This window comes from Nuphar pumila, chromosome 11 (assembly GCF_984573655.1).
Source record: "Nuphar pumila chromosome 11, dmNupPumi1.hap1.1, whole genome shotgun sequence".
NCBI lineage: Eukaryota > Viridiplantae > Streptophyta > Magnoliopsida > Nymphaeales > Nymphaeaceae > Nuphar > Nuphar pumila.
Genome location: NC_143259.1, coordinates 92,297,511 through 92,314,603, shown reverse-complemented (window position 1 = coordinate 92,314,603; position 17,093 = coordinate 92,297,511). Strand labels below are relative to the sequence as shown.

General features: G+C 35.2%; 1 protein-coding gene across 2 annotated transcripts in view; it reads right to left on the bottom strand.

The window, feature by feature from the left end:
• Positions 1-8,053: 8,053 nt before the first annotated feature.
• Positions 8,054-17,093, bottom strand: part of LOC149822505 (SH3 domain-containing protein 2-like) — a 38,622-nt gene continuing 29,582 nt past the window's right edge. For both annotated transcript variants that reach the window (XM_089981590.1, XM_089981591.1), the window contains 4 exons: positions 11,127-11,189; positions 10,642-10,959; positions 9,472-9,546; positions 8,054-8,432 (listed from right to left, as the gene is read on the bottom strand). In XM_089981590.1, the coding sequence (XP_089837716.1) occupies positions 8,307-8,432; positions 9,472-9,546; positions 10,642-10,959; positions 11,127-11,189 (582 nt within the window). In that variant the 3' untranslated portion in view covers positions 8,054-8,306. The remainder of the gene's footprint in view (positions 8,433-9,471; positions 9,547-10,641; positions 10,960-11,126; positions 11,190-17,093) is intronic.

Here is a 17,093-nt window from a genome sequence, read left to right as displayed (position 1 = left end):
TTTTTCGATAAGCACAGTGTGCCCTTTTGTTTAATGGTTGAATCAAACATTGTTCAATTTCTTTTAACAACTAAATCAAACAATCTTTCATTTTATTTAACGGCTGAATAAAAAACTGTTCTATTTTGTTTAACGGTTGAATGAAACAATGTTTATTTTTAATTTTTTTAAAATTCTTTCTAAAATATAAATATGTTGTTTGTTTTTTGCAATGCTTGTTCAATATTCCCTGCATTGTTATTGTAGAAAAATTTAAATCTGTTTATTAATATAATATGGCCAATTAGAAGAAGACTTTGTCAAAGAAGACCACACCCACATCATCTGAAATTTCTTAAGTACAATAACAAAAGCCAACAAAGAACTATGAACTGGATCATCCTGATAATTTGGAAGCACGATTTAGTGTGCATAACTGGGTAGAGAGGGAGCCACATCCATTACAAAAAATGTGGGTGGCTAACATTTTTTACAAAAAATGCACTATCGATAATCACATATAGCTGCATTTAAGTAGTGAGATGAAACAAAATTGAATTGTCGTATAGAAAGTGGCTTACATCTAAGGCAGAATGTGCAGAAAAAGTTAAGAAGTTTATGGGCACAATCTTGTCTCCCATCCTAACCTCAATGCCTAGAAAAATGAAGTTGCAGATGCGGTCACCTGTAGTAGTAGTAGTAAGAGGGCAGAGAAAGTACCTAACTAAGGAGTTGAGGTTAATGTGGACCCTCATTAGGAACTAGATGTAAGTGAGGGTCATGTGGCTGGGTTGAATGTGAACACCGCTCAGGAGTCCGATGTTGCTCTTCATATGCAAACAAAAAGATTGCAACAGAAAAAAAGGTCTGGTGCTCGTGGATAATAAAAATTTATTGCAATTGACTAATTTTATTGATTAAATTGATATATATATATATATATATTGCTACTATACATGAATGCAATTGATTAATTTGTCATGTATGTATGCAATTGATTATATATATATTGGTACTATTCATTTTAGTTGACTGATTGCATTCATTATATATATATATATATATATATATATATATTGCTACTATACATAAATGCAATTGATTAGTTTGTCATTCATGTGTTCAAAATGTAAAAATTCATTACAATTGAGGGATTTCATTGATTATATATATATATATATATATATATATATATATATATATCAATTTAAATTGCTACTATACATGAATGCAATTGATTAGTTTGTCATTTATGTATTCAAAATGTAAAAATTCATTACAATTGACTGATTTCATTGATTTTATATATATATATATATATATATATATATATATATATATATATATATATATATTGCTACCATACATTAATGTAATTGATTAGTTGATTATGTATGTGTGCAAAATATAGAAATTCATTCTAAGTGATTGATTTCATTGATTTTATATATATATATATATATATATATATATATATATATATATATATATATATATATATATATATTGCTACTATACATTAATGCAATTGATTAGTTTGTCATATATGTCTTCCAAATTTTAAAAAACATTTTAATTAACCAATTTAATTGATTATATTGATACTATACATGAATGCAATTGATTAGTTTGTCATGTATGTGTGCGAAATATAAAAATTTATTGAAATTTATTGATTTTAGAAAAATTAATTTGGATTGTAAGATTCTCAGCTAATTGATTAAGAAGAGTCAACATCCTGCATGCACCGATTCTACTGGAACCAAGCATGCCAATGGTTTTTAACACTGGTAGAAAAAGCGAAGGAATTTTTGAATCAAATGCATTTTTGACAATTCTTGGAGATCACACCATGGAACATCAATCACCCCCTCTTAGAGGCCATTGTGCAGTTTTGGAATCTTACAACTAATATCTTACAGTTCGAAGATCTTGAGATGACAATCATGTTGAAGGACGTGACACAAATAACCGGACTAAAGTTTCATGAGGAGCCCGTTAGTGGACATCAATGAAAAATTTTCAAGCAGTTGTATGATATTTATTTGCAAGCATATGATGATGCATTCAAAATAGATAAGATAAAGTTTTTATGACTTAGGAACAATTATGACCCTAGTAAAGTGAGGAGGATGAAGACAAAACTACCGTGTGCTAAAGTAAAGGGCGGTAGTAGGGTGAACAAGACAGTAAAAGCATTCTTGCTATACTTCTTTGACTCATGCTTAATCATCGATACTTGTGGACAGTCAGTCCATGCATCATACATCGAACTGTTGAAAGACTTGGATCACGTCGATTAATAAGCATGGAGAGCAAACACACTTGCACACCTGTATGCAAGTTTGAGTAGCACGAAAGGTGAAAGAAAAAACCTTACCGCGATATTGATATTGTTAGAGATATTTATTCCTTTATTGTACCTTAACTTTTGATTTATAGTTTTTAATATACTTACATATTGTATATTAATTATTGTTATGCAAGTTTGTATATACGAGCACATATCCATTAATAGGCCTTAGATGTGCGACATCGCCCATGAATTTCCACGTGCCATAATATAAAGTCGATCATGCAACGAAGAGGGTCGTGATCGAACATTGGTGGGTCCTCGCATGTCACGTGTCGACTGTGTTGCATCGCTTCACAGGCTGATTAGGGCAAACGTAAGTATTATTGTTGATATTTCATATGTTTTTTAAATAAATGCATGTCTGTAGCCCTAACTATAAAGGAAATGTAGGAAAACTAGTGCTTTTATGAACGCGTATTGGAGGAGAAGGAGAATGCCAATGTGGTTGTAGGATCGAAGGACATCACGATGAAGGATATTTGGATGTACAACTTGAATGAAGTTGAGCGTCAAATGACTAGCCGAGTCATTCAACAATTTGGGTTTGTACAACAATCAACTAGTCACCCTCACACAGTTAACAAATTTTTATCACATGCCACCGGATCGAATGAAGAATTACCCTACGATATTCCTCTCTGAACTTCAAGACTGGCATGAGGGTGACAAAGATATCGGCTTATCATTGATGAAATGCGTCACAAATAATGATTCATAGCTGCCCAATAGGTTGCATGTTTTTCAACGACAAAGAAGGCCTTTCAGGGAGAGAAAAAAGTTGGAAAGAAGCAGAGAAATACCATAAGTAGATCGGAGGGAGAGTTGGCTCTTGCATATGAAGAAATCTGCATGCTGAAGAATATGGTACGTACTGAAGAGGATATGATACGTACTCAAGTTGACCTTTTAGAGAACACAAATAAGGTCATCGAGGTGCTACGATTGCGGCAATCACATCTACAACCGTAGAAATTCATTTAATCGTTCTTTATTTTTTTTGTATATATTCGAAGATCAACATTGTAACTCATTGACTTATTGATTTATATATAATGTCATTTGAATATTTCCATGAATGAATTTTTATATAAAGTCATTTGTTTGTCATTTATTTGTATATAATGTCATTGATTAAAATATTTAAATGGTTTGAATGTTAAACTGAAACCACTATTGAATGTTTAAATAATTTGAATATTCAAATTGAAAGCGTTGTTGGATAATTTGTATATAACATCATTATTTATATGTTTTCAAATCATTTGAATGTTTAAATTATTTGAATGCCTGTTTGCTTACATTCATTGTTATTTGGTTTGTTATATACGAAAATCCACGAGTTTATATATGATTCGAGAAATTCACAAGAAATAAATATTTTTGCATATTTGTCATAATTTTACAGTAAATACAATATTTTACGATATCTAAAGATTCACAAATAACTTCATGCAAGAGCGTTCAAGATATGAAAAAAATAATATATTTGCAAAATCAATAGTACGAATTTTATAAACATATTTATGCGAAATATGAAATATATGCGAAAGAGTATGACATATGCAAAAAAGTATGATACTTGTGATTTTGGTGGTTTCAATTTCATCGAGATTTCATACATAAATTTATGTGAGTTTGTGATGTTAAAATTCCCATAAAAAAACTTGTGCTTTTGGAATTAAGTGGGTGTTGGACATATTTGACGAGCTATACAATTTGATCACAAAAATGCTTAAATTCGCAGTTGCAAAAGGTAAAAGTGTCCTACTGATGTCTGATATTTGCGATTTTGGACATCAAAAAATATAAAAAATCAGAATATTTTTAGAGAATCACGTCAAATTAGCCATATAGTATGGTCATTTTTAAAAAAAAATTGATGCCTTCATAGCCATTGATTTCGGATCACCGAAAAAACATGCATACAGGTCAGATTCCGGTGATCCAAAAGCCAATTCCCACTAAACAAAACCTATAAATCACATTTATAGTGTTAGATGTGAGAAAAAATACCGAAAACTACAATTTTTGAAGGGGCCAAATGGGCAAAACAAGCGCATTACTCTTTATCTCCCTTTGTCTCTCTCTATATATACACGCACACACATACCTGCTCACATCTTATATTTTGATGATTCAAAAGTTGATTCCTACTAAGCAGTAAATCACATCCGTTAAGGTTAGATGAGAAAAAAAAAACACGAAAAAAATGAGAAATCAAAACCATCCATTCCCTCCTATAGGACTTTGCTGGGAATCAACTGTTGGATCATGTTTTTCTGATAAAAAAATACTATTTTATGACTTAAAATTTGTGAAAATTTTGAATTGTTGATTTTTGACACCTTATAAAAACATGCTCACATCTCATACTTGGATGATTCAAAAGTCAGATCCTATTAAGCAAACCATGTAGATCACATTTGTAAGGTTAGATTCGAAAAAGGAACAAAAACATGAAAAAAAGAGAAATAAAAACTGTTCATTCCATCGTTTATATCACAGAAACAAACACGACACCCCCTTACAAACAGGGCCCTGCATACACGTTACAGTGGCACGGCCCAGGTAATCAGTGCTGCCAAATTTGCAAACAGGGCCCAGGTAATCAGTGCTGCCAAATTTGCAAAAACAATGAATTTTAGAAAACTTAAAAGGATTGGACACTTGACTTATTTCTTTTTGAAAAAAAAGGAAGCTGAGACAATACACATGGCAGCACACCAATTAGTGGCTTATTTTGAAAGTGCAGTCCAGACATTCAGCAATCATTTTCATAGTACTACGACAGGTTGACTGCGAACAAAATAGGCACTTCACAACAAGAGGAATTTTGGGCAATAATAATCTTTTACAAGTGGGAGTAGGTTTGTTGGGCACTTTTTCAAAGCTAAACTTGGTTCTTTATTTCCACTACTTTTAGTTGAATACTACTATTTTAGCTTTAGTATTGACTATTTAACGCTTGAGAGAGAGAGAGAGAGAGAGAGAGAGAGAGAGAGAGAGAGAGAGAGAGGTGAATAGTTTGAAGCACAAGTGAGATATCTGCAACCACTCAGTGAGATTCAGTCTTGGTAGGAAGATTGACCATCGAGTTTTTACTAAGTGGATAAAATTTTGAATAATAATGTGCATGGATACTTTGGTGAAATTTTCAAGTATAAAGATTTTAAGGATAGTTTTGGTATTTGCACAATGAATGTAAAAGTAATATTCTCATAATGCAAAGCCAAAGTCGTAGTAAGTTTGCCCTTGGATAAGAAAGTGCAGTTAATAGCGATGGCCATTTTCTTGTAATGAGGCATGCATATTTATTTATTAGGTCTTAATCATTTATGCGATTTGTAATAGTAGTTTTGTTCTAAAGAAAATGCTAGCTAATCTGTAGAAGAGTCCTGGATTAGTGTGAAAAGGTCACCATTATGGGGAATACAATTTTTTTAAGAAAAAATGGAAGAAATGAGAAAACATCTCCATTTTCATCTTTTTGTCTCTGTTGAGTTGGAACTTTTGCTTTCTTGATCTAGCTACCGATAGCAGAATCCTTACCAGATCAGCTATTCACATATACTTGGCTAAGAAATTATTTGGAGCCTAAATGGAAATGGGCATTTGACATAAATCCAAACTAGTCAGATCTAAATCTAACACAATCAGATTGGGATTCTGTCTGGTTGAATCTTGCACCATACAACCTCAGCCCCTAATTCCTCATCCTCAATTGCACATCCATGGTTCTCAGTGGGAAAATTAGAAATAATAGCCACATGCAATAATTTGTTATTGTGGTTTCTATAACATGATACAAACATAGATTCATATTGAAATAAAATGAGCCGCAACTGATAAAATCTAGGCAGAGAATCTCTAGACATTAACGCATTTAGGATAACAGCCTGTGTTCATCTTTTCTTCTTAGGTTCATTGCCCATAAGATATTCCACCAAATGTGGTTCAAAGTTTCAAACATTAATATGGCTTATCAGATTGTGACCTTAAATAAACACTTTTTTTTTTCAAACCAAAAAAGCTGGAAGTCAAGCTTTTTATTAAAACTGATTGGGCAACAAACAAGGACATGAAATACGATAATGGAAGAGAAGGATTTGTTCATAAAGAAATTGAAGAAGACATTGGAATGAAAGATGTTAACAAATTGAGATTTGACACCAATACTTCTCTTTTTCTTTTTCTGAGACTTTATTTTGTTAACATTTTTTTCCTTTTTAATGTTTCAGCTGCAATATATTCGAGAAATAACATCGATCAAAAAGACATGTTCAAACCCTAGAATCATCTGATAAACTAATACAGGTCGGTAGATCTGATTTGAGATTAGAGGCGAAGAGAGTAGATTATGAATCAAAAGAGAGAGAAAGAAGAAGAAAATAAAGGAAAAAGGAAAAAAGAAAAAGAAAAAAGAAAAAGAAAGAAGAAAAAGAAAGAAGAAATAAGGAAAAAATTTAAACAAAAGTATGGTTAGGAAGAATTAAAAAAACAAGAAAAAGCAAGCAAGAAATACCTGTTAAGGTTACATGCTGAACCATTCCTTACCATTGTGGGACTTGTTCTGATGCCATGTGGACCTTGAAGGAAGAGAAAAGACGAGAAGAAAAGAAGGTAACTGATTGAGAAGGGATAAAAGAATGACCAGCTTCCTCTTAGCCTTCCAAATATTGTTTATGTCAACAGGGTTTGGTTACAAAACACACCCAATACATGTAGAAATTACACGTGCAACTATGTTACAACATAATTCTGTGTGCATAAGCAAGAAAGAATAATTGACAAAAAACAATCCCTAGGACTTGCCCTTGAACCTAACAATCTACATTTTTGGCTGACTCTACCAATAACCATGGGTTGGATCACTTCTTATTTCCTATTGTTTGGTTCTTACTGCTTGCTTGGACACTTCATAGAAAGAAGACTAGCTGCCACTCTTTATTCATAGGGTTGATAGCAAGGTTGCCAAACTAGGAAGCAGAAGCGGGAAACGATACGGGAAGCAAGAAGCGAGAAGCGCTGCATTTTAAAATGTATAGGAATCGAGAAGCGAGGAGTAAAAAAAAGAAATACAAGAATTGAATGAGAATCAAAATGAAACACAAATAAAAACTGAAATAAAAGTGTCTATTCTTAAATTTCATGATTTTTTAGTGCAAGAAATAAATTTTTAACAAAATCTAAAAATGATGATTGCCAATTTAGAGAAAGCACATGGAAGTGAGTGAGAAGCATGAGAGGAAACAAATAAAAAACATGAAAAATAGAGTGAGAAAACATATAAGAAGAATAGACGAAGCGTTTGGAAAGCATAGGAAAATAGTGGGAGAATCGAGATTCCCATCAAGTTTCAGAAGTGAGGAGCATCGCGCTTGCGAAGCGAGTTTCCGCGAAGTGGGCTTCCCACCTAACTAAGAAGCTTTCGGTAACTCTGGTTGATAGGATTTTTGTCGTTCTATATAAATCAAATAATGTGGAATCAATTTATCCAGCAGTAAATAAATGTTCTCAGCCCAGTTTTGGATAGATTCACCCCAAACAGGGGAAACCCAAAACAGAAAATATGAGGTGTTCCAGTAAGACTCAACTGCAGTCTCTGGCAAAAATATATCGCCCCCCTGCAGTTTCATGCTAAATGTGCAGAAGCGCATATTAGTGCATCTTTCCAAGATGGTGTCTTAGTTCTACTTTAAGTGTTTCATACAGTGTTAGACTTGAATCTAAATAATATGAAAGAAGAAAGCAATCCAAAAGGTTACATGAATAAATGCCAAGCAATAGCTCAAAGGAGAAATACATGTCTTATTCATATCCTTGATATAAACATGGTCACTAAACCAACAAACCATTCAGATGATAAATGACAGCATGGAAACGTGATCTTAAATACACCAATGAGGATGAGGCATTTGGAGTTGCCTATATTGAGCCATGTGATGTACAAAGAATCAGCTGAAACCTCAAATTATGAGGAAGAGCTAACCTCAGTTATCTTACTTGCAGGAGCCTTCTCACGCCTTTGTACATAAACTGAAGGAAACCAACCAGCCTTCCCCTTGCACTCACCCTCAGACCACCCAGCAGGTGAAACCTGTGAACAATAGTGAAAAGATTATCACCAATTACAAATATGATTATGATAGCAGATGAAAAGAAATAGTTATTTTATTTAACTCCATGACCATTCTTCATTCTGTTCCTGCCAAGGCACTAGGTAGAATATTTAGACTTAACTCGATGGAACATAATGCTAAGGCACTAGGTAAAATCCTCAAACTTCATGCTGCTAATTCGGTCAATAAGCTAAGGCACTAGATAGGATATTCAACCTTGCTTAACCTCAGTGCCTCTGAAAGATTTGGGAAACAGGTACCACAACCAGCTCATTTACAAACTATTAAATCCATTTTCACAACCCATTGGTCTTAAGCTACACCAGGTCTAGATAGCATATCACTCCTTACCCAGGTTTTTTGCAACTTTATAATGAAACGGTTGTACGGCTAGTTCCGTGTAAACCTACTACCCTCATAGATATTCTATGCCTGGGATACGCAAAGTGTACACTCACTAAAACAACCATGTATTATTCTGAAGCAAACCTTACAACTATCATCCACGCTGTCATTAATGGTGTTGAGGGGTTTCACTGCATAGATTGTCAAAACATATTAGCAGAAATCACCAATACAACAGAAGAACTCTGTTCTTAAACAGAGTAGTTCAGAAGAAACAACTAGATTACTGCTATTTTGTTTGAATTTGATGTCAGCAAGTTCACAGCCTAGTCAGCTGATTATTTGTACAGTTTGTAGTCTCCAAGTAGCCAAATCGAATCTAGAATTAGTTTAAGTTGGATGAGTTCTTGTATTTCCCAGTGCTCCATGGAAGTCCAATAAGGGAAGTATGATCATACATGGATTGAACATGCATACATACCAATGGCCATTAGTTATGCTGTCTGGGCAAGACCAAAGAAATATTTAATTATGGTTAATTCATTGGGCACAATGTAACTTAATTTTCAGTCAATTTATAGGTTTTTATGCATAATTACAAGACAGACATTAGGCCTGGCAACTCAGCAAAATCATGTTACAAGAACCAAGCATGCATAAACTTAAGAATACCTGGCGAACCACAACATAATCTCCCACAGAAAGACTAAGTTCATCCTCAGCTTGAGCATCAAAAGATTGTATAGCCTACACAAAGTGACAGAGAATGATCAAGTGACAACAAAAGTTTAAGGTTTAAAGCAATAAAGAGAGAAAAAAGGAGGTTGTATTCATTCACATTGAAGAATTTTATCCCATAACAAATGTAGGTCTCTAACCAAAGCAGAATGTTCAATTTTCCAGATAGTTCTAAAATAGCCTCAAAAGGTTTTAGATGAATTTCTAACTTGGATATATTGAACATTGTTCTGTTTTAAAAGTTCACTTACACATGGACAGATTTATATATCGAACAGTTACATTTTTCCCCAAACCAATAGGCGAGGAAAGATTTTTTTACTGTCTAGTGATGCATACTCTTATGACATCCTCAAGTTATGGTTTGCACACACAGACACACATGCACAAGCATACTATCATTTTATACTAACCCACAAAACAGTGATAAACTGTAGCACATATTTTGCATCAGTCACAGGAATGCAGGGTTTCTTTCACAATCAAGAATCAGCAATTTATTAGCAACTTCTCAAACCTTCAATAAAATATGATGGATGAAAAGCATCGGATGATAAGAGTTAAAGCCATAAAAATGACATAAGCCTCTGCTGATAAAGTAGAGAAATCACAAAATAAGGAAGTTGCAGATCCCAATCGATGTATATTGTCAGCTTCTGAACAAGGATGGTCTGTCAATACCTCAACAGTTGACAGGAAGACTGATAAGATGATTTCATGCATAAATATCACAACAAAATCTTAGATACTCAAATTCAAATAAGGTCCCCAAGATCCATTACATTTTGTAGATACAAAACCACACTTCTCGCAGAAGTTAAAGTTACCACAAGAAACATTTAAATGATAAATATGCCTTCAAGATATAGAGCAAAATACAATTCTACAAAGACAATGAACTGCTTATTTCAAACAATTTACATTACTGCTTCACTGACCAAAAAGGATGCAACAGAAAAAGGGAAAACTAAATTAAAAGTGTGCCCCAGAAATTATTGAAAACAGACTTCCAACACTTATGCAACTTGTTTTTGACAGATTAGTGTGTCCAATACTACATTCATTCAGTTGTGGTCAATCAAAGATTTGATGAAAGATTCATACCTCTGCTAAATAATACATAGCTTTCAGAGTAGCTGGGCCAAGATCAACAGAACCATTGGCTTTAGCATTATCAGCTGAATGAGATGTACCATTATCAGCTGGAGGAGGTGTAACATTATCAGCTGAAGGAGGTGTAGCATAATCAACTGAAGGAGGTGAAACATAAACATCTGTTGGGATACTTGCTGAGTTCGCTTCTTCTGATTCATGAGAACTATTGGTCTTAGCATCACCAGGTGGAAGAGGAGAAACATAAGCATCTGCTGGAGTACTTTTTGTTTCTGCTGCAGAATCACCATGTTGCTTCTCCGCCAGCATCTAATTCCAGAGAAAACATGTCAAACTTTTTAAAGAAAATAACACCATGCAAGCTCTGTCTTTATAGGGATGATTGCTACGACACCTTGTGCCACATAATCACTCTCTTTATTCTCTTTATTTTATCATATTATTTTTGTTTTCCATAAACATTTATGTTGAAGTACCTGATTTTGTAGATTACTGAGAATATCAGCAACAGTTTGATGATAAGCCCTCTCAGCCTCAACCTGAAAGATGGAAGATGCAGAATGAAGGCCATCTTATAAAGAAAATCTACCATAAAGGAATACATCACAACAGGAGAACAAAAAAATTTACGGGTATGCATAGTACTCTTCTCCCTTATAAATATCAAAAGGTCTGAGTATCAAATGATATTATTATAAACAATTAAACTAATTTCAAAATGGTCAACAACATCAAGTCTTTTTAAAAGTTAGCCAAGTGATGGAGACTTTTATTGAAAGAATGACATGCTTAAAGCTTCAAAACATACATATACACATTGACTTGCATATTTTCATGATGATCCATATGAGAATGTCTTTTATAGCAACCATCTATTTATTTGTTCTGCAATATGGGAATGGAGCCATCCAAAATAGAAATAGAAGCAAATTCACTCGGCCCATGATATTTAAAGTTCAAACACATCCATTATTATCAACCTGTGCTGTTCTTGCGCAAGATATACGAAGGTTTCCAACAGGCTTACTAGAAGAGTGACCCTAACATGGGAAACATGCATTAGCCATACAAAGTGTGATGATTCTGAAGTGTTATTAGAACTCTCCTAGAAATCACTCTTCCCCATCTTCCTCGACAATTTTGCATGAGAAACATGCTTTCCATGGTTGGAAAGCATGCATCTCAAATTCTTTCCAAATCCATCACCATTCCAGGACATGAAAAATCCGCACCTTCCTCTTACACTTCCACCATCACTTCCCAACACTGATGGGGAACCTCGGTTTCCAAATATGATCTCTTTAAGCATTTACTTTTGACCTTTTCTCTTGCCAGAGTTTTAGACACCTTCTTCCTCTTAATTTCTATATTGGGAAAGAAAACCACAAGCTACTTATCTTAACAGTTATGAAAAGAGAGAGAGAGAGAGAGAGAGAGAAAGAGATCCTGTTTTTTTCGTATCTTGTCTGAGGGGTTTGGTTTGGAAATAGGTTAGGGACCAATGATAAGCAGCCACAAATCATCCTCTAGGTTTGGAACCGAAGCAGATTATTCTGCCACTCAATATAATAGAGATTGCTGCTGAAAATCAGATTCCACCAGTTAGCCATTATGATACTTCTGTTTACAGCCAAATTGAATAGAGAATGGTGAATCTTTGGAAGTAGTTCAGAATTATGTTCCAACATTTTGAAGCATATCTTCCACCTGTTCATTTGTACGGTTTTGATCAACTCCATGGACTGCCTATTGGGCCACATTTGACTCTTAGAGGACTGGTCAACCATCTTCTTCATGAAATAGCAGCCACTGTTAAAATATATGAGCTATATATATATATATATATATATATATATATATATATCTTTTGTAATGCCCACTAGGAGCAATTTGGTCTTTTCATCTATTTGTAAATAGACCTGTCCATTAGGGACATTTTTGCATTTTTATATTTTTGTTTTTGTTTTTCTTTTTTTTATTAATTAAAAGGGTAAAAGGGGATTCCCTTAAGAGTCGTTGGGACTCTCCCCAACGGTCACAAATGTGACCGTTGGGGAGCTCCCAACGACTCTTTTGGGAGCTCCCCTTGGCCCCTCTTGAGGTGTATATATTCTCTCAACAATGCTTTTTCAAGCATTTCAATAATAGTTCCATTATTATTTCAAAAGCTCTCTCTCTTCTCCCTTGTGTGTGTTTTGTGTTTGCCCTTTGTGGCATATTGTATCTTGCCCATTAGAGACATTGTGTGTATGTGATTGTGCCTTCTTGTAGTCATCCCAGCCAACTCCAATAGAAAGAAAAAAAAGGATGGAACAGGTTTACCAGTATATTTTCTGGCTTCCTTGGAATGTAGAAAATAGACATTAAGGATGGAATGTTTGCTAACATGTGCTTAATCAAAGTTATTCTACCTGCCAAGAAATGCTATTCAGCACCAGATTAGGTTGTTAATTTCTTATGTAGATGGACATGGAATCTGCAATTACGTAGCCCAATTTTTAGTAGAAAGAGGTAAAAATTGACAGCAGGACCCCTATCCAAATTCCCTAGTCCATGACTAAATTACGTAGGGTAAGTTTACCTAAGAGAAGTTTCCAAATACAAACATCCACTGATTGCTAAGTAGATCCATTGAATCATAAGATCATCTAGGCCAGTGGACTTCCTCCAAAAGCTAAAGCAGCTGTGATGCTACTTTCTCTTGATGAAGCCCTCAAAAGTGACCTTCAAAAGAAAGCTTAACTTGAGTTAATATATCTGCATAAAGAAATCAGGCGATTGTTAAAACCATTTTACAGAATTCTACTGGACCAATCATATGTATGAGTTTTCAAAGGAAGAGAGATAACACAACCCTGAAAATTTATCCTCAAAGGGATTTCCCATCATTTTGACAACAACAAGGTAATTAAAAACACAATTCTTAGGGAGATTGTGATTAGAAACGAAATGGAAGCCTTCCAAAATAGAAAATCTTACCAGGTGACTTACAATCACAATGAAATGGAAGGCTTCCAAGATAGAAAATCATATCAGATGATTTGCATGCCCAAAGAAGCCAAAAAGAAAGTCTCCCTCTTGCTTTAGAGACGGTAGAAAATAGCCACTCTAGACTAGCAAACTTTATCCCGCTACTATAGTGTTTATAGAAACAAAGAGTTACCAAAGTATTTTCTGTTTAATGCCCCATTGCTCTCCCCTCTCTCACTCCATAACCCCCAAATGGCTTCCCCCTATTCCCTCCTTCCCCGGGAGAAAAAAACTGTCCAGCTCATTCTGTTTAAATGTAAATTTAGACTCTAAAATTGTATTAAATTGACCCTTTAACCAAGGAACAATGAAAGAAAGCCCAAAAGAGGGTTACAAATTTAGACCAGATTTGGAGCTAAGAATCAAGATGCAGAGAAGGCTTTACTGGTAAATTAGAAAATAAGTTACTATAATTTGTGACCGATGTAAGATGATAAACAAGCAAATCAATGTCAACTTGATAAGACATGACTAGTTGTAGAATGCTACCTCATCCACAATCAATTAGCTACAGTTTACCTCAAACATATTAGAAGCAACAATAAGGAAACAAAATTTGTGATAAGACATGACTAGTTGTAGAATGTTTTTACATCATGTTTCCTCACATGAGATTTTTGTATTATGCTTTTTTGCATATTTGGCATTTTTATATGGCTTAGTCCATCACTCTTCTATTCTGACACATTCATTATTATTTGTTTGACCTTATTTGAGGTGAGTTATGTGTGTACCTTGGTGTTGTGGAGCCAGAGTTAGTTGTTGAGGTGAGTTATGTGTGCACCTCTATCTTCTTGTTAGTATAGGTTGCCAAGCTGATAAGTGTCGTATTGACACTTGTTTTGGCTCTGACTGACAATTGATTGACCTCTGGTTTTATGAGTGAGTTGTATCACTCATTTGCTTTTTTTGGCCTTTGTTGTTTATTGGACGTTTGTATCGATTTTTGTTAGCGATGGTTCTATTGTTATTTGCTTGTGACCATTTTGGTTCTTATGGATTAAATCTCATATTATTGTAAAATTTATTGCTTTGATTTGAATATTGTTTTTCAAATCTTCTTGTTTTTTGACATCAATTTGTCTTCATTAAAGTATTATTACCTTTCTTGCTTTCTCCACTCTCTTCTTATTTGAGTAATTTTTCCTTTGGATAAAAGATTTTGTTTTATCAGTGTGGTGAGTTATGTGCACCCTCGTGAGTTATGTGCACCCATTGAAACAAATGTTTACAGTTTTACAATCATTTGTGAAGGGATGTGCACCTCTTGTAGTTGTAGTTGGTTGTTATCGTCAGTTTAGATAGTCAGTATTGTTGGTGCATGGTCATTGGTTTGGTTATTGTTGACATTTGTGTTTGAACTCTTGTCCTACGCGTTGATATAATTTTGAAGATATTGAGTTGGAGGCGAAAGAAGTAAAACACAAAAAAAAATTATTTAGGTTTGGGTCGGATCCGGATCCGGACCCCGACCCAACCCGAGGCCACCGCCTCTCGCTGTCATTAAGAGACAGCGAGGCAGGCAGGAGAAGGGTTACAAAACCCCCCTCACTGCCTCTCGCTCTCTCGTCTCTGCACTCTCTCCCCCTTTGTCACTCTCTCGTTCTCACTCTCGCCCGACGCCCTCTCTCTCGCTCGTCTGCCAACACTGCCGCCGCCGAGCTCCTCTCCGGCGACCCCCAGGTATCCTTCTTCCCATTTTCTTTTCCTTTCGCAGCCTCCTCTTCCCCTTTTCTTTTCTTTCTCTTCTGTTTCCCCCCTTCTCCTTTTTTCTTTCCGTTTGCTGGCAGGGAGCCGCTCCCTGTGTCGGCGCGATTTTCCGACAAGGGTGGAGCCCTGCCTCTTGTTTTCCTGGTAGGGGGTGTGAAAACTGCCTTGAGCAGTGTGTTTGGTGAAGGAAACGATGAGAGAGAGAGAGAGAGAGAGAGAGAGCACTTCTTGAGAAATCGACAACCCCAAAACTTTCTTAGTTGTTGCAGCACTAATACATCATTAACTTAATAGGGTTACAATATTTTACAAGGACAAAACTGCCCTGTATTAGTAATTCATATTACATTAAACTACAAAACATTTATGTGTTGTATCGGATATGGATCTTATACTGGATCCATATCTCCATATTTGTTTCATGTTCTAATACCCTCCCTCAAGTTGCGCATGGGAGTGAACCATGTGTAACTTGTTCTTCAGATACCAGAAACGATTACTTGTGAGGCCCTTTGTAAACATATCAGCGACTTGATCTTCTGAAGACACATAGATCAGTTCAATTTCTCTGTCTGCTATCTTTTGTCTGATGAAATGTTGATCAATCTCAATATGCTTAGTCCGACTGTGATGAACAGGATTGAACACAATTTGTATAGCACTTTTGTTGTCACACATAAGAGTTGAACATGAGATATTCTCTCCCATCTCTGTAAGTAAATGCCTAATCCAGGACACTTCTGTTGTGGTGGCTGCCATGGATCTATACTATGCCTCTGTGCTGGATCTCGCCACTGCCTTCTGTTTTCTGCTACTCCATGAAACAAGATTTCCGCCAATAAAAACACAGTATCCTGAAACAGACCTCCTCTCATCTGGATCCCCTGCCCAGTCTGCATCTGTATAGGCCAATATGTCATGTTTTCTTGTTCCCCATGAAGAGTGTACATACGTGAGTCCATCACCGACCGTGCCTTTTAAGTAACGAAGAATGCGTTTGACGGCATCCATATGACCAGTTTTCGGTTCATGCATGAACTGAGATACTTGATTTATAGAATAGACAATGTCTGGTCTAGTAAAAGTGAGGTATTGTAGCATGCCCACTAAACTGCGATACTTGCCTGCATCAGGATATAACTCACCATTACAAAGACTGAGTTTTTGATTGACAACACTAGGTGTGGGCAGAGGTTTGCAATTTGTCATTCCTGCTTTGGCCAGAAGGTCAAGAGTGTATTTGTGTTGAGTTAATAGCATTTTTTCATCCTGTCTGTCTACCTCTACACCAAGAAAATATCTCAGTTCCCCAAGATCTTTCATTTTAAATCGCATACTTAGTAAAATTTTGATTCGTTGAATATGATCTGGAGCATTACCCGTGATCACAATATCGTCAACATATATAAGTAAGAAAACCATAGTGGTTTCGTCCTTGTATATGAATAGAGAATGATCTAGTTGGGAACGAAAGAAACCATGGTTCTGAATTTATAAAGAGAAGCTTTCAAACCATGACCTGGAGGCTTGCTTCAAACCATACAGTGCTCTAGTTAATTTGGATACATATTCTTTTGGGTTCACTTCTGCATAACCTTGAGGTTGCTCCATTTAGACCTCTTCCTTTAAATCCCCATGAAGGAATGCATTTTTAACATCGAGCTGACTAAGGGTCCATCCATGTTCAATTGCGAGACCAAGAA